The sequence below is a fragment of the Tenrec ecaudatus genome, chromosome 12 (assembly GCF_050624435.1).
Source record: "Tenrec ecaudatus isolate mTenEca1 chromosome 12, mTenEca1.hap1, whole genome shotgun sequence".
Taxonomy (NCBI): domain Eukaryota; kingdom Metazoa; phylum Chordata; class Mammalia; order Afrosoricida; family Tenrecidae; genus Tenrec; species Tenrec ecaudatus.
In genome coordinates this window covers 116936391-116959608 of record NC_134541.1, presented here as the reverse complement: position 1 = coordinate 116959608, position 23218 = coordinate 116936391, and the positions used below count along the sequence as shown (strand labels likewise).

At 43.6% G+C, this 23218-nt stretch overlaps 1 protein-coding gene across 1 annotated transcript; it reads left to right on the top strand.

The window, feature by feature from the left end:
• The first annotated feature begins 1347 nt into the window (after window positions 1–1347).
• On the top strand, window positions 1348–15396 carry ZP2 (zona pellucida glycoprotein 2). Its single transcript, XM_075528110.1, is given in 17 exon segments — window positions 1348–1409; window positions 1501–1589; window positions 2530–2613; window positions 3027–3121; window positions 5070–5281; window positions 6263–6419; window positions 7107–7203; window positions 7293–7474; window positions 8207–8330; window positions 10164–10351; window positions 10430–10518; window positions 10627–10751; window positions 10900–11089; window positions 13406–13541; window positions 13622–13718; window positions 14394–14474; window positions 15263–15396. Coding segments are annotated over 17 exon segments (2142 nt in total).
• The last annotated feature ends 7822 nt before the right edge of the window (window positions 15397–23218 follow it).

Sequence of the window (23218 nt, the reverse complement as noted above, 5' to 3'; positions counted from 1 at the left end):
CTATTGGTCCAGATTTTTGTTTTGATTTTGTTTGGTTTGGGTTTTTATTTTTGTGAGGATTTTTGCTTTCTCTAAATTGAGTTGCAACACATACTAAAGGCCGAAGTCTTTGATTTTTATAAGCAAGTGTTTCAAGCCTTCCTTGATTTTAGCAAGGAATATTGTGTCATCTGGATTTCACAGGTTGTTAATAAGCATTTGTCCAATCCTGATGCCACCTTCTTCTTCATAACATCCAGTCAAGCACACAAATAGAATCAGTGTGGTGAATGTATCCAGCACCTTGCCTGGTTTTAAACCATGCATATTTGTCTAAACTGCCTTATAAATGAATGAAGTCTTTGTTCCAGATTTTAGAAATACCCTTTCATACGTAGAAAAAGTCATAATGAGTCACAAAAAGCCCTAGACTGGACATCAGGGGACCTGGTTTCTCACTGGACCTCTCCTACTAACAAGCCATAGGGCCTTTGACAAGTCAATAAACCTGTCCTTAGGATTTTTTTATTGTATTGTAGGGAATTAGAGTTTGTTGGAAAGTTTCTGCTCCAAACCCATTCACTTGGACCTTAGACCTTTATGATATGAACTCACAATCCATGACCCTTGATTCTGTGGCTTCTATTGTTTGTCATATGGAAGTCAGGTTTACTCTTGTTACTGTTACTGCTAAAAAATGATTTTACTTGGTCATTTTATCACCCAAACAACTCAATCAATATGGATGTGAATAACGTAAAAATAGTGAATCTGTTCGATCATTCCTGATGCACTTTTCCAGCGTAACTAACTTCCACAATAGCCAGGAAAGCAAGTCTTTTGAGAATGATGAGGCCAACAAATGTACAAATGTGCTTGACCTACAATGGATGCAGTGTGGATTGTGATAAGAGTTGTATGAGCCCCCAATAAAATGATTATTTTTAAAAAGGAAATGTTTAGTGATTTAGGAAGGAAGATGATGTTCTTTCCTCTGTAATGACCACTACCTTTTTTTCACTCTATTGTGTTTACACACACAAAAAAAATTCTAGTTTTTCCCAGTGTCGTGGAGGAAAGTACCAGTTCCTCCATCTGAATTCCATCAGGACACGCTAGTTTCCAGTCTGGCCCCCAGAGCAGCTGGTGGAATACTCAGCAGGCAGGTTCAGGAAGTGTCGAATCTAGTATCCAATAAAGGGCTTCTTTCAGGCTTTTTAGAAAGCCCAAGCAGCTCGTCTTAGCTGGGAGGGCTAGAGAAGATGCAGGTGCACTCAATTGCAAGGGGGTGGGCCAGATCCAGTTCCTTGCTCCTATAAAAGCACAGAGCTGTCCACCCATCGCTACCTTGTTGGTTTGCCCTTTGCCATGGCGAGCAGTTGGGGGACCGATTGCAGGTGTCGCCCCGACTGGCTTTATGGAAGCTGGAGGTAATTAATTTTGTGAAAGAGGAAGGGGGAAGGCGTGGTCTGATGTGCTTGAGTTCATCCCTCCTTGACACTGTGCTCCGTGTCTTTCCAGAGCCTACACGTCTCTTATGCTCATCTTGGCCCTTACGACTTCGGTGAACTCAGTGGGTGTTCCTCAGCTGCCCACACCTAACTTCCAAGGTACGACTCTAGAGTGAGACATATGTTCTTGGCTTCTACAATAAGGGGTGGCTAGGGTATCAAACTGGCCAAGAAACACAGACCTGGCTCAGCCCGTCTCCGCTTGCCCAGCTTCCTCACCTTGGTCAAATCACTAGGGCTTGAGTGACTTATGACTTGCTCTACCTGCTACAGGAAAGAGCCTGTGAAATAAAGTTGCTCTCGTCCCTTTCAGAGCCCGTTCTGTGCTGTCTGCTAGACATTGAGCTGCTAACTTAAGTTTCAGCAGGTCAAGCCCGCCAGGCCTCTCAGGAAGAGGAGGTTCCCTGTTCCCAGGAAGATTTGCAATCCTGGAAACACTACATAGCATCCTTGAGTTGGAATTGACTCAATGGAAGTGGATTTGGTTTGGGTTTGGCATCCATTTCCTGACTGCCTCACGCGTAGACCACTCCATTAAGAAATTTTCCCACTGACCCTTGCACAGAGCAGAATGACCGACAAAAAACAAAACAAAAAACCCAGCTGTCAGGCTTAAAACAAAGTATTTCAAATGTTTCTGCTGGGCCAGAGGTTGCAGAAAAGCAATCACTGAAGACAGAATCTGGTTTGCATAATGCACCCTTGTGTTTACTCAGAGCTCTTAGACTTGGCCTTTAAAAAAACCTTTAGAAAATCTGTTTCTCTTTTTCTTCACAGCCCTACCACCTCCACTTTTTTCAGGTTTCTGCCAGGCTCCCATAGGCTTTTTATGTCATTTTAAAAGGCACTGGGAACTAATTTGATGCTTTTTTTTTTTACAGTGCTTGGTATACTGCATTGCAGTTGTCTGTGTAAGCGCTCTGCCATTCCCAAGGGTGTCCTGCCCTGATGCCTGTCAGAGGAAGCATCTCCCAGGTCCCTTTGGCAGGAATTCTGTACTCTGTCACTTAAGGCCCCAAATATGCTCTCGCCCCTCCAGGCACTGTCTCTTGCAATGACGACGGAGTAATAGTGAAGTTTCCGGAAAACCTTGACCTTAAGAAATGGCACGCATCTGTGGTGGGTAGGTGATGTGTACTACGTGATATTAGGTCCACTTAGTAAAAAACCCTTGACTCTCAATCAGCACCATTTGTGAGGTGAGCAAGTATACAAACTGTGGGATCAATCTCCTCGATTTCCCATGATACCCTGGCATTCTGGCTTTGAATGATGTCAGCCAGAGTAGCAAACCTTGTCTTTCCTTGAGGGGCTGTCATCTGAGTCCCCTTGGGCATCTTTTGAGCTGCAAATCATACCATTTGGCAATGCTCGTGTTATAGCTTTCAGTGAGGCTGCTAAACAAAATTGGAGGCATTGAATTGCCTTGGAAATCGCTTTGGCAGTCGGCTCTGTGTGCTTGACTGATTCTGTCACAGAAGTTTACTTCAGATCCTCCTGGTCGTTATCTGTTTAACACTGCTCTGGCTTCCGTAGATGCCCTTGGTCTTGAAATACCGAACTGCATTTACACCCTGGATCCAGAGAAGGCCGTCCTGACTGTTCCATATGAGAACTGTACCAGGAGGGTGGTAAGTGATGGCTTGGGACGGATTTGGGAAGCAGTGTAACTTGGTCATTAAGGATGCAGGCTCTGGAGGAGAGAGCTGTGGTTCTCAAAGGGGGGGTAAATCTTACCCGCCTAGAGGGCTATTTGGCCTGGCCTGGAGGCACTTCAAATTCTGACAGCCTAAGGGACTGCTACTGGCATCTGGTGGGTAGCAGTCAAGGATGTTGCTAAATATCCTGGAATGCGCAGGGCAGTCACATGTCACACTACTGAGCTTCCAAATAGTCGGGGGTACTGAGGTTAGAGAACTTGAGTAAAGGGCATTGATCTTAACCCCTGACTCTGCCAGTTTCTAGATTGTAATCTTGAGCAAATTATCTACCATTCTAAGCCTCTGGTGCTCTCTGGAGAATTGGGAAGACTGCCTTCTCCACAGGTAACTGAAGACCATGATATAATGAAGGCAGAGGGCTTAGCACAGCGCCGAGACACAATGGATACCCCAACATGATCTGTTCGCTGGAATCTCCACATACGATGAGTTCTGAAAATACAGAACTTCTCCCTGTGAAAGCAGGTGTTGAAAGGCAAACAGTAGCAGCTGAGCAGCAAGGTTTTCTTTATTGCTAAGCAACATTATTGCCCAATCAGTGATTATGAGTAATAAGAATGACTTGTCTAAGGTAGGAGTTCTCAAGGTTAAGTATGCCAAAGAATCACCTGAAGATGGAGGTTGGGGAAAGTATGGGTGTAATAGGTTGGGGGTCATTGCTGCTAGGTACCTTCCAGTCAGTTCTAACCCCTACCATCCTGTGTACCACAGCCAGGTCCTGCCCCATCCTCATAATTGCTCCTATGTTTGAGCTCATTGCTGCAGCGACAGTGCCCCTCCACCTTACTGAGGGCCTTCCTCTTTGTCAATGCCCCTCTGCTTTACCAAGCGTGGTGTCCTCTAGAGGCTGGTTTCTGTTACGATGGCCAAAATAAAAAATGACAAGTTTAATAGGCCAGTTTATCAATCTAATTCTGGTATAGCAACTTGCAGTCGAATCTATAGTCTCTAACCCTAGTCTCTAAACAAGTGACAGAAGTCCTCTGACCCTGAAGCCCTCAATGGTTTCCCTGTGAAGGAAGTATGTGCTTTGTGAGAACCTCCAGTGATTAACCTCCTTTTCAGTGAATGTCCTTTCCCTCTATGAGGACCTCAGGGCGACCTGTATCATTTTAGACACAACGGTAAATCCAAACAGAACTTGTTGCCATTGAGTTGATGCTTACTCAGACAATGTAGGTTACATAGAGCTGCCCCATGAAGTTCCCAAGGCTGTACTCTTCCCAGAAGCAAACTGCCACATCTTCCTACAGCAAAGAAGTTAGTAGATTTGACATACGGGCTCTCTAAGTGCTTAACTAGGCCTCTTCTACTTTAGACCAGGCCTCCACCAACTACAAGGGCAAATTCAACCCCTGACCTGTCTGCTATGGTCTTTAAGCAAGCTATGCTATCAACTACAATCTTTGCACTGGTCCTAACATGTTAAATAAGTATTTTTAAAAATGCTACAGACAGGGCATGAGCTGCAAAGCCAATGATGATGACCATCTAACCATTCACAGAGCAGGCTGGACAACTTGTGTGTTACACTGAGTTCTTTGAGGACAAGAATACAAAAGATGTCTCTTTACAACTGGTACACAGTGCGTTTGAATAACTTGAGATATTAACCTAAGTTTGAATAACCCTACTTATTCAAACGAGCCAGGGCCCTGATGAAGAAAAAAATGAATGGAACCGCAATAGAACTGTTCTCTGCCAGTAGAGAAATTCTTACCATGATATCTGAAAGGGCTAGCTATAAAGGCTTTAAAAAATCTTCAGAACTGATGGTATTGGTAATTTACGGGTTTCGATTCGGCGTTCTGGACGTTCCTCCTAAAGCCTTCTTTTTCCCAACCCCATCTGCACATAGAGTAAGGAGTACCAGGTGACCATGAGAGTTGTGGATAACAATTTTTCTACAAACAGTGAGCCCATCACATATCAAATCAGCTGTCCAGCTATGGAATTAGAAGAGGCTCCATCCGAATGGCTTATGGGATCCACAAACTGCATGGAAGATTTCATGTCTGTGAGTAACGCAGACTGCCTGCTTCTCTAGATGGCTTCCATGGGGAAAGGGTCGTGGTGGTGGCCCAACAGGTGGGATTAAAAATGCCAGATCTGTTTCTAAGTCAGATGTGGGGATAATGCTCACCTCATAGGGTAGCTTCCATTGATTAAGACTGTATATACTCTGCTTAACATCTTGTGTCTGACAACAGAGGGTTCAATTGGTAGTTGCAATGATGGCAATAATAACTTGACAAACTGAATACCTCAAGTGAATACCTTATGAGGCTCTATTGTCAGGTGTGGTGTTCTTTGCCATCAAGTTGACTTTGACTTACAGTGGGGCATCTAGGGCCGAGTAGACACCTGTAGGGTTTCCTAGGCTACAACATCTACAGGAGTAGACAGCCAGGTCTTTCCTCCTGACTACCCACTGGTGGGTTTGAACTACAAACTTTCAATTAGCAACCAAGTGCTTAACCATCGCTGTCAGGGCTCCTTTGTCAGTGCTAGGATTTTTACTTAGGAATGAAATAGTGCAATAATAGCTTCATGGAACTTTTATTTCAATTTGGCTTATAGATATCAATGAACTGAATGACTTCAGATAGTATTTGATGCCCAGAGACTATAAAAGGCTCTCCACATGAGTCCAGTTAAGCTTCTAAGACCAAAAGATGAAATGCTATGATTAAGGGTACAGTTGAGATTTATAGTTTTTCTATGATCAGGCCTTTTGATTCTAAGAACGTACAGCAGCTACTCTGGAAGTTTCCCACATATTGGCAGGTAGCATGCATGACCTGAGAATTTCTCAATCAAAACTTCACATCATGACTTCCTTTTCTTCCAGTTTTCCTTTCTGCTGAGTTTTCCTGCCTTTGATGGATTGAATAAGGTATGAGAACACTTGTTGTAGATCTTAGCAACATCTAATTAGCATTGTTAACTCGGCTCCTGATAAACTGTTAAACTCTATGAGGTCAAACTTGATTAACTCAGGGTATGGTGAATTACTAGTTCTCTAAGTGAAGCTTTTGACTTTTAGACTAGAACCCTTCTGCTGGGATGGATCTTTACAGTTGGTGAGGATCCTGGTCGAAATATGACCTTTATAGAGGCCATGAAACAAGGATATTCGGCCCTGGTTGATAATGGCAAACTCATCCTTCAAGTGCTGTTCAATGCCACTGGAGTAACTCACTATAAGGTAGGTGTTCAAACCTTGTATTGCCACCATGTAGACTTGGTATGGGAATGCCAACAGAGGTTTCGACCGTGTCTTCAAAAACTCCGTGATATAACTCTGAATAATACTTCTCGGTGCCAAACACGGCAAAGACACACAATGGTCGGCAAAACAGACGTGTTTCTCCTTCCGCCCACTCTTCCACTTTCCCGTAGACTTAAATCTACTACATGATGGCAAAGAAAGCCTTAACCTAAACCTACTAAGGTGTTATCAGCGACTCCTGTGCTACATTAAAGGAATAAATTTTGAAAGCACTTACAGCCTGTCATGTAAGTGCTCATACATTATTAATTTTAACAGTTGTGGTTCCCAGTGAGTCTTGTAAGCACTTCCTAACTTCTGATAACCATAAGAGATTTAACAGTAGATTTTGCTCATGACTTACAGCTGTAGGATTTCTAGGTAGCCATCAGGAGGTACATTAGTTTTCCACATACTATGAATACAAAATTTTAAAACTTGGCAATAGTCATTAGGCAAAATACCTACGTTCTACATGTTAAATCAGTGCCAAATACTTGAGTGTATTTTTAAATTTTATTAGGGGCTCATACAACCCTTTTCACAATCCATACATGAGTGTATATTTTTTATAGCCTTGGTTAGAGATTTAAGTAATCAAGTTCTTCTGTTCTGATTTCCCAGCAAGGCAATACTCATCTCTATATGGTGCCTCTGAGTCTGCTGCATGAGAGTCCTGGAAGGAAGATCATCCTTTCGGCTCGATTGATTTGTGTAACAGGTGAAGCCCCAGGAAACTGGAATATCGGTTATGGGAGATACTGTTCTGGGCTAGCTTAAGGACAATGAGCCTTCTGTCATTCTTTCCAGACCACGTGACTTGTAACGCCACACACATGACTCTCACCATACCAGAGTTTCCGGGGAAGTTAAAAGCTGTCAACACTGAAAGCAGGAGCATGGACGTGAGCCAGTTGCAGGAGAAAGGGATTGAAGGAGAAACCACAAACGGCTTGAGATTGCATTTCAGCAAAAACTTACTCAAAACAAAAGTATGTTCTATGATCAACCACAAAACAAAAGTATGTTCTATGATCAACCACGGAACTGAGGCAATCTAATTTGTGACAGTCTTTGGGCACTCCTAGTTTAGCTGACTTGCTCCTGCGGTCTTACCAAGGTGTAGTAGTAGTTGGTCACTTGGGAAGGCTTCATTCGATCATTTCATATAAGTTGAGTTCCCAGATTTTACCAAACCTGTTTAATCTCTGCAAGGGAAATTGTCCTCAGCCTTTCTATTCAGAGTACTATAAATTGTGGAGTTTCTAATGATGGATCAATATAGGGCCTAACTGTCCCCATGGAGGCCAATGTGACTGACAATTGGACACTAGTTTTACGTGGGGAATGCATGTCTTGCAAGCACATTAGTAACAAAGCGCTGCTTTGGGTCGGCAGGGAGTGGGGGTGGGGTGCTCTAGCTCTCAGGAGTTTGATCGGTTGATATGTTCATGTATGCTCTAATATCCAGTACAGAGATCATGTAGCATACAGCAGCTGGGTGAGTTAGGGCCAGGCCGAGGAATTCCAAGTAATCCATTTCCTGCCTGGGGTGAGCAGCCGGACCTGGAGAAGTGGAGTCTCCCTGGTTCTGGTGTTTGGGAAATAGGAAGTCTGGAGTGTACCCTGCAAATAGTCTGCATATTTCCTTCTGTGGCCCCCAGTGATTCCATGAGACTCCACACATGCTGCGACTGCTAATTAACATTCTCCTCTCATTTCAGATTTCTGCAAAATGCCTCTCCTCTCAGTTCTATTTATCACTCAAGCTGACTTTCCACATTTATGGGATGATGGTATCCATGGTAATTCATCCTGAATGTGTCTGTGACTCACCAGTTTTTGTAGGTAAGACAACCCTTCCCCCCCCCCCCTTCCAACATCTTTTTCTCCTTTGGTTCTTGAGCATGTGGGAGGAAAAAGAACTAGCTCATGTTTTGATCTTACTGCTTTGTTTGAAGAGATTACACTAATTTGGAAACACTAGATGCACCATTCTATGACTATATATATGTAAGATAACCCCCCCAAACAAATCAATTGCTGGATGCATGATTCCGACTCATGCTGAGACCCCATATGTGCAGAGTAGAATGTATTCATAGTTCTCAAGGCTACACCATTTGAAAAGGAGGCCTTCTGAGATGTCTCGATGGGTTTGAACCATCTTCCTGTCAGTCAAGTATTTCATGTTTATGCAATCCAGGATGCCTTCCAGCTGTGATATTAAGTTTGGAGGAAGGCTTAACCTGCAATATGCAGATGATACAACCTTGCTTGTCAAAAGTGAAGACTTGAAGCACTTGCTGACCAAGGATTATGGCCTTCATTATAGATTGAGTCAAAGACCAATATCCTCACAACTGGACCTATAGGGAGGAGCCATCATGAGTAGAGAAAGGTGGTTGTCAAGGATTGTCTTGCTTGGATGCACAATACTCATGGAATCCGCAGTAAGAGAACAAAAGATGCATCACCTTGGGTAATCTGTGGCACAAGACCTCTAAGGTCTTGAAAAGCGGGGACATTACTTTCAGGACTAAGATGTCTTACTCAAGCCATGGTATTTTCAATGACCTATATACTTGAGTATAAGCTGACCCGAATATCAGCCGAGGCACCTAATTTTACCACAAAAACCATCAAAATGTGCTGGAAAACTGCTTATACACGTGGATATACGGTACTTTATACACAAGTGAAAGTTGAACATGGAATAAGGAAGACTGAAGAATCAATGCATTTAGATTATGTTGCTGGTGAAGAATATTGAAAAATCCATGGACTAAAAGCCTAGACAAATCTGTCTTGGAAGTATGGCTGGAGTTTTCCTTAGAGGCAAGGGTGGCATCTCACCTACTTTGGACATACTTTGAGACCGGTCCCTATAGAAGAACATCGTGGTTGGTAAAGTAGAAGGGCAGCAAAAAAGAGGAAGGCACACAATGACAGGGATTGACAGTGGCTGCAACAATGGGCTCATGCAGGACTGGGCAGTGTTTGGTTCTGTTGTACATAGGGTTGCTATGGGTTGAAACCAACTCACTGGTACCTAACATGCCATCCAGAGATTACTATCATGTAAGGTCACAAATAAAACAAGTAGGTAGATCTGAACATTGTTCCAGTTATAAGTAGCCTGGATATGAGCCATTCAGGATGCAAATCTAATTAGACAAGCATGGCTAATTAAAAGATTTTCCCGAAATACCTATAAATTCCTCAAAGGGGAGGACCTGAAGGTGGGCACTTGCTCTAAGACTTACCCTCTGCACCTCTGCTTCCGTTGATTCTTTCAAATGACATCAAACAGGAATTCCTGTTTTACTTTTCTCCAAGCCATTTAAGATTTGAGAACCTTGAAAGGAAGGCTGTAAATCTTAACTCATGAGTGATTTGATTCTTGATGGCTCAGTATCCAGTTTTCTCACCTGCCTTTTTCTCATAATGGTACATATTTCCCTGTCCTCCAGACTGATTTTTTTTCTGATAACATCCCCTTTTGCTTAAGTTTTTTAGGGTTCAACTCACGCTGCTTCTCAGGTTGTCTTAAACAGACTTTAAAAAATAGACAAGGTATTCTGGTACCTCTGGCTGAAAATCATTTTCATCTCCTATTTTAAGACTGGTAGATGACACCATCACTTACTAGATATTCTCCGAACCCTCACCTTTGTGTAGTTACAGATAAGCTGTGTACCAAAGATGGATTTATGGAGTTCGAGGTCTACAGCCACCAAACTAAACCAGCTCTGGACTTGGATACCCTCAGGGTGGGAGACTCGTCCTGTCAACCAATCTTTAAGGCTCGATCTAAAGGTGTAGCCCAGTTTCAAATACCCTTGAACAGATGTGGAACCAGATATGAGGTTAGTATTCACAGGTGGCAAGAGTTAATTATCTCTGAAGTACCTGGTGATGGTAACTAACCTGCTATAACTTCTAAGTTTAAGGACAACAAGGTCATCTATGAAAATGTAATACATGCTTTCTGGGAGGATCTTCCAAGCAAAATTTCCAGGGACAGTGAATTCGCGTAAGATACACAATTGCTGCATGACTTCTTAAACCCCAGTTTCAATGTTCTCACTTAAATGTCTTCTGTGCTCCTTGTCCATCTCGCCCACCGTCTTGCCCTTTACAGAATGACAGTGACCTGCTATTACAGCAGTGATGACATGCTAATCAATAGCAACGTTGAAAGTCATCTTCCCCCAGTGGCTTCAGTGAAGCCAGGCCCACTTGCTTTGATCCTGCAAACTTATCCAGGTGAGACATTGCCCCCCCCACCCCGCCCCAATTTTTGAGGAACTTTGTCACTAAAATTAACTTTCTGATGTTGACAAACTAGTGGTGTTTGAGCTGTTAGGACACATCCATCAACTGCTTTAATGATGGGGTCTTCATGCCATTCCAGATAGCTCTTACCAGCAACCTTATGGGGACAGCGAGTACCCTTTGGTGAAATACCTCCGCCAACCAATTTACATGGAAGTAACAGTCCTCAACAGGACTGACCCCAACATCAAGCTGGTCTTAGATGACTGTTGGGCCACCACCACCATGGACCCAGCCTCTCTCCCGCAGTGGAATATTGTCGTGGATGGGTAGGTCTTCTCTATTCTTAAGGTTACCCACCTAATCAAAGCATCAGTCAAGAGAATAACAAACCCTTTTGGGTTACAATGGAGTTCTAAGAAAGTACATAGCACATGCCCTGATTTTACTTTTTGTTTCTGGGTAGCTAGACCTTGTTCTAATTGGGGCTCTTGTGCTTTCCCTACAATATTACCACCCTTGAAACTAGAGGGGATCCTCCCAAAGGAACTTTGGAGAATTAATCTCTATTCCTTAACCGAATTGAACATCTACCATCAGAGTCTGCCACTGTGCTATGTACTTTACAGGCAGTATTCAAACCCCATTAGGAACATTAACCATCCCGCTTTGTGAAGAAACTCCCCTTGCCCCTTAAGTAGGCCCAACCAGGCTGAAGTAGTAAGTGGTGCTACTAGGATGTGAATACTGACACCAAAGCCTGAACACTATAATACTCTGAAGCTGTGACTATACTTGAACTTGTACATAGGCTGTTTGTCCTCCTGACCTTGCCTTAGCATCCTACCCTGGGGTCTACAACTGGATAAGGGTTCTTAAAGTTGCTGTAGTTGATGGCTAAGTACTTAACCTCCCTGGTGGTCTAATTATGTCAGTAATTCTGTACCTAAAGAGGTACATTGTTTTACATAAAATTTGTTTTATATTGTAGCCCTGTAATTAAGAAATTACTCATTTTAATCTCTAGTAGACATTCCAGGTATGATAAACTTTAATACAGTAAACATTTACCCTGAGCCATACTCGGGATTACTGCCAGGGAGGTTAACTCCCATATACGCTTAAGAGCCATGTGTAGTCATTGCATTCCTACAACTCATTCCGTCACCTCACTCAAGGCTTGCTCAAGTGGCCATTAAAAAGACAATCCTCTCCAATTTACTAGTTGGGTTATTCTAGTCTAGTGTTTCTCAAAGTGGGTAATACTATCTGAGACTGAAATGATCCAGGGGTGCTACAAAGACAGATATACTTTATCCTGGATTATAGGCTACAGTACAAGTCTCTGATTGCCTGGAAAAAGTAGGGTAGTAAGTCACTTATGTTTGGGAACCTATGTCCTAGTCTAACAGCATTCCCCACCCAAAATACTACTCTATAACCATGTAAGATGATACAATGGCAGGGGGACTCTGCCCCTGACAAACTGCCTCAAATTAGGCTTAGGACATAAGATGGAGAGAATTGAGCTATGCTTTCTGAAGTGCTAGATATAACTTGTAGTTCTTGGTGTCTTTGCAAAGCTACTACCACTGAGTCTGCTCTGCTCTGGGCAGACTAAGTCTTTATGGGAATAAACGGCTTCATCTTTAGCCCTTGGTGTATTTAGTTGGTAGCTCAGTACATATGTGATTTAATGGTGGTCATTTGATATAGCTGTTAGGGGGTCACTCAGTTAATCATGATCCTGTGTGCAACAGAACAAAATACTGCCCTGGTCTCATGCCATCCTCAAAATTGTCTTATTTGAGCCCTTCATTGTAGCTACTGTTCCTGTCTCCTGGAGGGTCAATTTTTTTTTAAATGATCCTCTCCATTTTACCAAGCATGATAACCTTTTCCAGAGACTAGACCTCCCTGATAATATGCAGAGTTCATTAAATGGTCTTTCTACATTGCTTCTAAACATTCCAACTGTCCTAAAACAAATTTGTTCTTCTAGCAACCCAGGTTATAGTTGATATTCCCCAACACTAATTTAGAAGAATCAATTCTTCAGTCTTTATGCAGTGTCCAGCTTGCATCTGAGGTGATTGGGCCAGGCACACCTTAGCCTTCAAAGTTACATCTTTGCTTTTTAACATTCAAGATCTCAGCAGCAGATATACCCAAATATCATGCATCATTTGATTTTTCTGACTGCTGCTTCCATGGGGGTTGGTTGTGAATCCAAATAAAATGAAATTCATAAGAATTTCAATCTTTATTTAGCAGAGAGAATGTTGCTTATTGGTCTAGTTAAAATGATCTCATGTTGAAATATAATTCATATTAAAAGCTGCATGTTCATCAGTAAATACTTCAAGTCCTTTTCACTTTGGGCAAACAAGACTATTCACATGCATATCACGGTGGTTAATGTGTCTTCCAATATTTATGCCATGTTCTTACAGTGTAGTTTCTTAGAAAAATATAATCATGAAATCATATTTTGCATGTTCTAGTAAGATAAGGTAGGAAATGAAAGGAAAGGGGTACAAGTAGAAAATGTAGCAATAGTCTGAACATCTACCTAGGACTATACTAGGGCAGACATTAGACTGGGTAGATATGGCTAATTATCGTCCTTGCTGTGTGCTTTCTAGCTGTGAATATAACTTGGATAACTACCAAACCACTTTCCATCATGCTCGGTCCTCGTCGACTCTTCCTCTTCACTATCAGAGGTTTGATGTGAAGACCTTCGCCTTTGTCTCGGGGACCCAAGCGTTCTCTAGCCTGGTGAGTGATTACCGAGTTATATGTGATGGGTTGAAAGTTGAATGCATCAATCCCACGTAACGCTCTCTTCCCATCTCCAGGTCTACTTCCACTGCAGTGCCTTAATCTGCAGCAGACTCTCTCCCGATTCCCCTCTGTGCTCTGTGACTTGCCCTGGATCCCCTCGGAAGAGGCGAGGTAAATATCAATTCTCTTCACTGAGTTTTTTTGACTTCTCAAAGACCGCCTTTTTCATGATGGAAGACCTTAAGGGTGTAGACTAGCTAGAAGAGACCCCGGATGGCACAAAGGAAGTGCTTTGTCAAGTAATCGAAAGGTTGGTAAGAACCCCAATCAGAGGTTACCTCAAAACCAAAATAAACCCTGGAAAACTGCTTCCCAAAGCTCACAGCTCTGAACTTCCCCCTCACCCCATGGAGTATAGTTTTACTCTCAATGCATGGGGTTGCCACAAGTCAGAATCTACTAGATAGCAATTGTTGATGTATCTACTTCCAAGAACCAAAGAGCTCACGTGCATGAGGCAGACTGAGCAAAATGTCTAAAGTGTTAAGCAGATTCTTGATCTATTGGTCTTAAGGGCAGGTTGCTGTTTCTACCCATGGGTTATAACTTCTGGGATCTCAGACTTGGTTGAGAAATGACTATTCTAAGTCTAGGTGGGCCCCGCTTTACCCTTGTTTTGCTATCTTTACTGTGAATTTGCCTCATCCAATAAGATGAATGGTGTTTCCCGCAATAGCAGGGGGTGGGGGTGGGGGGACAAAAAACTAAGGGGGTCAGCATATTCTACAGGAATACCTCTATTGGCATTTTTGATAGTCAGAAGTAAACTCACTTATGTGTCTCCAGCCACAAGCACCACTGAAGAGAAAACATTAAGCCTCCCAGGACCCATCCTCCTGTTATCAGACAGCCCTTCGCTTCTTGAAGGTATGGACTTAAAGACCAGACTCAAGTTTTGGTCCTTGTATGCTAAGAGTTTAACCTGTATGCACAGATAACATATTCATGGTAAAGAACCACGTCTCTTTCCACAGGTACTTTCTGTAAGTCTAAGAGTTTCTGGAAGGGGTATCTAAGAGGGATGACAGTCCTACCTACTGCTGCAACTGGTCTGTCATTTATCTTCATAGATCTGCATGGATCTGTTTAATATTCATTCTACTTAATCTTGATTCTCATTTATGATCACCTAGATTATCTTCAGTCTTGTCAAGGGCACAATGGAGTCATAAAATTTCCCTTACACATAAAATTCAGGATGCATTTCTAGAAATATCTTGTAATGTATATACCTCTTTTTCTTTGATAGTGACAAACTTAAATCTAGATACATTTCCCAAATTATCTTCATGTTAGTCAAATGACTATTTCAAGTTCTAAGTCTCAAATGAAGCTGCATTAAAGTCCCTCATTTGATATCTCATGCCATATCTGTTAATACCAGACTATTAAACAATGAACTAGGGTCTTACGTCCTTTCCACAATAGTTCCACCTGATTTCATATAGTCCCAAGCCAAGTGGGAACTGAAACAGCAGTGAGTAGACTGAGGATGACGCCAAGGGTAAGATAATGCTGCTCTATTCAAAGCTTCCAGTCCTTTGAGGCCAGAACTTAACTCCCTACTCTAGAAAGTATTTCATCTGAGGTTCAAACGATGGTCATTTATGCTTATCAATTAAACATTAAGATCTCGATGTCTGCTTCCCCTCCAGATTTTGAGGACTTGAAAGCTCACAAGACTACCCAGGACGTTGCTTCTAAAACCGTGCTTGCTGTGGCTGCTTTAATGGGCGTTGTGGCGATTCTAAGCCTCATCCTGTATCTACGTAAGAAGAGAACCCCCTAACTGGGTTGGAAAAAAAAGTATAAGGAAAACGAGTGTATTTTGCATTAAAATTTGATGGAATTTAAATATTTTCTCCCCAGTTATTTTTAGAGTGAATGTAGTAAGGCTTCACAATCCTCTAGGCAGTTTTTGCTGTGTAAACATAAATAAAAAGTAGCTTGTAATGTAATTTCTTCCTGTCTTTGGTCTTATGTCTTTCCTGTGTATAACTAACCTATTCAAAGACCTGGTGATCTCCCCATATAGATGATGGCCCAGAAAGCTCTGGGGTGCATGGGGAGTCCCTGTGGGTGGGAACTAACAATGGGAACCGTTTGAGTTTTTTACCTTAAATCCCCTTGAAGCCATTGGCATTGCCAGTGAGTCAGACTTCAGCCCTTTAGGGAATGTGCCTTTAGGTGACCCTGACCCCTCCAAGAGCCTGGTAGCACAGTGATTAAGTGCTTGCCTGCTAAGTGAAAGATCAACTGTTAGGAAGTTAACTCCTCCCTAGGACAAGGATGCTATCTGCTCCTGTAAAGATTTTTACAGCCTGGAAGCCCTAGGAGGCAGTGCAGCTCTCCCCTATAGAGAGGGTTGATACGAGAGAATTGCTCAATGACAAAGGACTTTTTGGGTTTTGTGGGGTGGGTTTTTATAGTGAATAAACCATGTCTCCGTCTCGTTTCCCCCTCCTCCCTGCCCCGGTGTTTATGCTCATAAGTATATCCTCCATTACCATTGAGTCGATTGCAACTCACAGCAACTCTATTACAAGTTCAATGTCGATTACAACTTTTAGTCACCCTATAGGACAGGGTAGAACTACCCCCACGGGGTTTCTGACGCTGTAAATTTTGATGGGAACAGAAAGCGCCTCTACTTCAGAGCAGCTGGTGGGTTTAAACTGCTGACCTGACAGTTGGCAGCTCAGTGCATCACCCTGCAATACCACCAACGGTCCTTTCAAGATACTCCATGTTAAGATCACCTTTTGGCATTGAGTTAGGCATGTTGGGCTGTTAGCCACAAGGCTGGCAGTTCAAACCCACCTGACATTCCGTGGGGAAAAAGCTGAGGCTGTCTGTTCCCATAAAGCCTGTCCTATTTTTGTCAGAATCAAGCCCTAATGGTAAGCACTGGACTAATCAAATTTAGCAGTTCATACCCACCAGTTATTCTTCAGTGGCAAGATGGGCTTGTCTGCTGCTATAAGGATTTATACAGCCTCGTAATCCCTCTAGCGCAGTGGTTCTCAGCCGCCTTAATGATGCGACCTTTTCATACAATTCCTCATGATGTGACCCCAACCATAAAATTATGTTCGTTGCTACTTTATCGCCGTCATTTGGCTATCATGACTCGGACAACCCCTGTGAAAGGGGTCATGACCCACAGGTTGAGAACCGCTGCTTATAGGGCCATTGGGTCAGCATCAACTCACTGGCAGTGAGTTTGATTTAGGGTTTTTTGGGTGGGTGGGGGGCTCACCTGGATAATCCGATAAAAGCAATCTAATCCAAGATGGTTAGAATCAGGAGAAACGGGCAGCTGAGTGGCCCTGAGGAATGTAGTTCTAGTACCCCAGACCCTTCAGTAAGAGTGCAATCCTCCCCACCCACTTGGAGTTTCTGGTCTCCGGGACTGTAAAATCTGTTTTGTTAATGAAATGCCCACCCTGTAGCACCCCCGCCCAAAGCATTTTATTAACACAGGTATTCGCTAGAATGTGAAAATAAATACAGGCATGCTTTCAGTTAGACGCTTGTGGTTTTTTCTTTTCCTTTCAGCAAACTTAGTTTCCTAAGTCCTGAAAACAGCTCAAACATAAATGTACTAAGTGTATTTTAAGATGAATTGATGGCTGGGTAGAAAGCTAATGTGTCATAAGGCAAAGTGAAATGTAATGGAGGAACCTAGGAAGTGAGCATGTGGGTATTCACATCATTTAACATTTTTACACATTTGGTTATTTTTAACGTGATAAAATTCCTAGCTCAGTGATCTTACAAGAAGTATGTTTATATTAGAAAAACAACTCTTCTCGGTTTAAAGTTTTTGTCTTATAAAAATGAGAAATAAATGGACTACTCAGCAATATGATCAAATGTGCTCTGTCTTGCATATATACAAAAAATGGTGATTCTGATCACATTTCCTTCAAAGCATTAAAATATATTTCTAAATATCCTATTTGGTGTGATCACAATCTCTCAGAAACTTATCAAATTCCCATGGGACTGGTTACTTTTTGCCAGCTGTTAGAAATGTCACCATTATCTAAAAGGGTCTGCCAGCAAGGCGATTCTGACTCCTAGCCACCCTATTGGGCCAAGTAGAACTGCCCCTGTGGGTTTCCCAGACGAATCCATTGGTAGTAGACATTCTCATCTTCCCTTGGAGTAGCTGGTGATTTAAACTGCTGGCCTTGTGGTTAGTAGGCCAACTTGTAACCCACTACACCCCCAGGGTTCTACTGTTTGTATTCTCCTATGTCCTATATGTGAGATCCGTGGGTGGCACCTATGGTATACCAGCTTATTCAAAGGTTGGAGGCTTGACTTATTAAGTAGCTATTGTAGAAATCTTTTTTTTAATTGGGAGCTCTTACAGATACAACATTCCATAGTTCAATCACATCAAGCAGTATTGTAAAGTTGCTACCATAATCCGTTTCAAAACATTTTCTTCCTGGACTCCTTGATATCAGCTCCCCTTTATCCCCTTCCTCTCCAACCCACCCCCTAGGAACCCCCTTTTTTCCCTATAATAGTTTTTTTAATCTCACACAATTCAATATCATTACATACAATTCTGTTGTTTGATCCCATTGATTGGTATTATACAGTCATCAATGCTATCAGCTCCCTGTTCTACACCCCCCACCCCCACCTTCTCTTCCCGTACCCTCAGGGAACCATTATTCCTGCTACTGTTTCTAAAAGGTTATCTATTTAGGCTTTCATGTTCCAAACAATCTTAAATATACAAATAAACATACACAAATCTAACAGGATTGATGAGGAAAAAACACAATCCATGATAGTACGGGGAGGAAATATTAAAGAACTAGAGGATAGTTATGTGGTTAATCAATGTCATACCACACCCTGGATTTATCATCCCATGTGGCCCTTTTGAGAGGGACTGTCCAATTACCTCACAGGTGGGTTTTGGGTCTCTACTATATCCATGTCCCTTCACATTGATTTGATTGCTTGTTTTTAAACTTATCTTGATACCTCTTCCTGTTGACATCTCATGATCACACAGGCTGGTGTGCTTCTTCCATGTGGGCTTCGTTGCTTCCATGAGAGATGGTCACTTGTTTAAGTACAATCCTTTAAGATCCCAAATGCTATATATTTTAATAGATGCCATCAGCTCTCTTCACCACAGTTGCTGATGCACCCATTTTGTCTTCAGTGATAGTGTCAGGGAGGCGAGTAATATAAAAATCTTTTTTAGGAAGATGTTAAAGTACTAAACATATTTCAAGTTGGATGCCTTTTCTTTATCAACCAGAACCAAACCAGTTGCCATCAAGTCAACTCTAAGTGATGGTAATCCCATTTGTGTTCTGAAGAGACGCATATGCCATTGTTGTCTCAATGGCTGATTTGCCAGCATGGATTGCCAGGCCTTTCTTCCAATGTACCTCTGGGTGGACTTAAACCTCCAACCTTGTGTTCAATAAGCTGGTATACCATATGTGTCACCAGGGATCTCACATAAAGTATAGAAAAAGGCAACCTGAGGTATTTAATATCATACTAATGAATTCAACCAGCAACTTAATTTCCTAAGGGGAAAAACTGGTTTACCTCAGCTTCCCATTTCTCCCATCAGATACTTTGTTTTAAATTACTCAATTTTGGTGATTTGTTAAAGCAACATTAGAAAACTAATATACCTGCTGGCTAAGAGTTGCTCCCAACACTGTGAAAAACATCTTAATAGAAATGCTCATCGTCTACTTGGGCAACTTGCACCCCAGAGTAGCTTGTTCCAGATGTCACAGCACCTCAAGCATAGTGGGAGAACCTCTAAACCTGAGAGCAGTGTGAGTTAGGAACCAGGTAAGCTGGGCCTCAAGTCTATGACATGACTTGCATCTGATGGGTTTCCCACAAGAGCACCGTAGGGCTTTGAGGGAAGCTCCACTAGAGGCCCACTTGTTGCCATGGTAGCATGGTTGCATGGTAGCAGTTGATTAAAAATGTGTTCTCAACCTTTGAAGGTGCACACCCTACTGTGTATTGTGGTGGCACCCTAATGAGAAAAACATGGCTGTGAGGGAAGCAAGCTCCCATTCCAAGAAGCTCCTCATCCAGCATCTGCGATCGAACCAGGTAATGACCGTTATTACCCCAATACAGGAGCCAGGAGGTAGAGGGCTCTGGGATTCAAATGTTCTGCTGGGTGGTTCTGACATTAAAGGAACTGAGCATAGACTTGTGTCACATGGTGCAGACTTGGTGTGGGGACCATGTCGGTCTCCTCCAGCTCCAGAAAGGGGAGGATCTAACTCCATGTCTGCCCAAGACCAGTTCTCCTGAGGCAGACAGACATGCCTGCACCTCCTCCACTGATCCCATTCTGATAGCGCCTCCCCCTGTCTTCTGGAGTTGAGAAGCCATTGCAATGGTCACTCAGAACTCATGGGCAATAGTCGTGAGTGCGGGGTTTATTAGAGAAGTTAACAGCAGACCCAAAGAAAACATGACGGATGCAATCCTCTTGTCCACAGCGCTTCTTCTCAGCCATGCCCATAGGCACGTACCTCTCTGACCCTCGGTTTTTCATCCAGTCAGTCTCTGCCCTGCTCAAGCATGCATTACAAAGCTCCCTTAGCACTGACCACTGCCCAGAGGTCACCGACTCCGCGAGCCACCCTCCCTCCCGCAGGCCCTCGGCTTTCCTAGTTCGGTGGGCCGGTGAGCCAGCTGCGCCTCTCATGTATCTCGGTGCAGCCACCCTCACTTCACTCAGGGATCTTGCAGATGCTCTGCCGGTGGCTCTTCTTCCTTGCTGGTCATGGGGTTGTCTGTTCCTGCTTCTGCACTGTGAATCGAGCTCTTTCATAGCCAACTAGAGAAACTGTCCTACTTAAACCACAGCAGCTAACATGCTTTGTTGCGTCAAAGCTATAGGCGGACGGGTCCTACTGGAGTGTCCGTGCAAAGGCTATCCGCCACGGGCTGGGTGCCATTGTGCTGCGGTATCACAGCCAAAGAAAAGCCCGTCCATCTGCAACGGCGATGCAAGCGCTTTGGGAGCCACATGAAAACGTGGGCACGTGAGGGGCACCCCAAGGACTTTCCCCTTTTAGCCGATGATGTCTCTGTTCTGTGCTTCCTGCGGGAGCGTGCAGATAAACAGGCACTTTAAAAATCAAACGAATATGGAAAAGAGCCGACTCGAGAAGAGGCGCTGGCAGGAGATGGGCAGCCAGCAAGTGGTGCGGGAGCAAGCAAAGGACCGGACTGCTCAGACATGGCTGGACAAAACCGTAGGGAGCCTGAGTCCTCGGTGGCTTCATTGTGTTCCCCGAATCAACCACTTACCTCTGGATTTCATGGTTAGTAAGATATTGTTGTAGGTCCTTATTTTCTTAAAGGGGGGTATTCTGTTTTGTATAGGTAAAGGCATCCAAATGGATTCAGTCTCCGCTTTTAGTTCTCAGAAGGAAGTCTATGACTATAATTGGCCCCCTAAGAGCAAGAATTGTATAGGACGAAACAAAGAGACCTTTCATTAACTTACTGTGTTTGGTCGTTCTCATGGGCTGGCAAAACCAGTGTCTTGGCCTAGTCAGCTTTGAGACGCCAGTGCTGTTTCTGTTAGGGTAGTGATGGGGCTGAAAACGTTGTACAGAAAACCTTTATCCAAAGCTGACCACACAAGCTTCTCACTCACACACCTGTGTTCTTCTCCTGTCACCTGTCCCAGAGTCAAAGGGCCGAGAAGAGATCCTGAAGAGAGCAGTAGATGCGGGCGACCTAGGCCTAACCTTGGCCCTGCACGTACCGTGCACGGTCCTTTCTCTCAGGGCCTCAGGGTTGTTCTCTGAGGGAGAGGGTCTGAGAGGACGTCTGCGATCTCGCTGCTCAAGCTCTAGGAGCCCTGCGAGCACAGTGCTGACGTTCTTGGCTGCTAACTGAAAGGTCGGCAGTTCAAGCTTACCATCCGCCGGGTGGAAGAAAGGTGTAGAAGCTTGCTTCCACAAGGATTACAATCTTGGAAACGCTATGAGGCAATTCTACTCTCTCCTCTACGAGTTGGATTTGACAGGATGGCAATGGCTCATTGAAAGCATGGTGGATAAGAGGCCTCCCCTGAGAATGTGTTAGCAATGCAGAAACTTGGACCTCTCCCCAGGCCTGGTGTATCAGAATCTGCCTTTGAATAAGACACAAGTCCTCAAATTCTAAAGAGAATCAAAGGTTTAGCCTGCCTTCCAGGGCTCACCTGAACTAGCTTCAAATGCCTGGGTAGGAGCACCCTCTACTGGCTTAGAAATTAAAGAAAAAAAAGAACAAAAGAAAAAAACAAGGAAGCACTTTTAATTCCTTTTCCCTGCTTATCCTCTGCTAATTTTTTAAAAAAAAGATTTTGAAATGGGGATTGGGTTTCTGGCACCCAATTGTATGGTTGCCATAGTCTATCTTTATAAAGTTTCACCCTGACTATCAGTTCTGTTGAACAAAGAAGGCGTCAGTGGGTCAGAGAATAGCTCTGAGCTGGGAGCCCCACAGCCTGGATTCTTGTGGCTTCCCAAACCAGACTCAGTGCTGACTCGTAGCGACCCCCTGCGGGGTTCCCAGCCTAACTGTTTACAGGAGCAGAAAGCCCAGTCTTTGTCCTGTGGAGCTGCTGGTGGTTTCAAGTTGCCAGCCACGCAGATCGCAGCCTAATGGAGAACCACTGTGCCACCAGGACTCCCTCTTGTGGCCTTGTCACTGGTTCATTTGGAGACCATAGGTCCAATTTCCTCTTTGAGTTGAAGAAGACGGAATAAGGGAGAGAATAAAATAATCTCTCAGGCCCACTGGTAACTGATGCTAAAGAGCTTTGAACACTGAGAGAATGGAAGTGTATCCCTGCTGCCACTAGGGGAACTGACTTATCTGAGGTGGACCTGGCTGATCTCAAACCAACTTAGCCACTGCTTAGCCTAGTGCTTATTCTTTTTTAATTTAATCATTTTATTGGGGGCTCGTACAACTCTTATCACAATCCATACCTCCAGCCATTGTGTCAAGCACATTTGTTGCCATCGTCATTCTCAACACATTTGTTTTTTACTTGATAGAGCTCTTAATTCTTGTTATTTATTTTCATCGGGGGTTCTCAGCTTGGACATTTTTGATGCTTGAGGCCAGGTCATCTTGGCTGCGGAGGTCTGTCCAGTGCATTCTACGATGTTTGGCAACAGCCCCGGTCTCCATCCACTGGACGCCAGCAGCACACATTCCCACCGAGTTATAACAACCCAACATGGCTAATCTGCTGTGGAGGGGTGGGGTGGGGGTGGGGGAGGAGGTACCAAATCCCTCCAGGCCTAGAGCCACTGCTCTAGATGTGGTCTTCTCACTGTTTCTAGTTCTTGTAAATACTTTCAGCAGCAAGTATCTAAGGCTCTGCTCATCTGAAAGGAAAGACCCCATGCCCGCCTGTGCAGAGAGCCGGTAGGAAGAGAGGGGTGTGGGGGATACAGGAAGAGAAGGGCAGCATAAGAAAGAACTGAGTCAAACAAGAGGACCGGTCTCCTCACGGTTTGTAGCATTTCTAGACTTTAGAAACTACTTGCCTGACTTCTTCTCCCAGCCACTCAGGGATT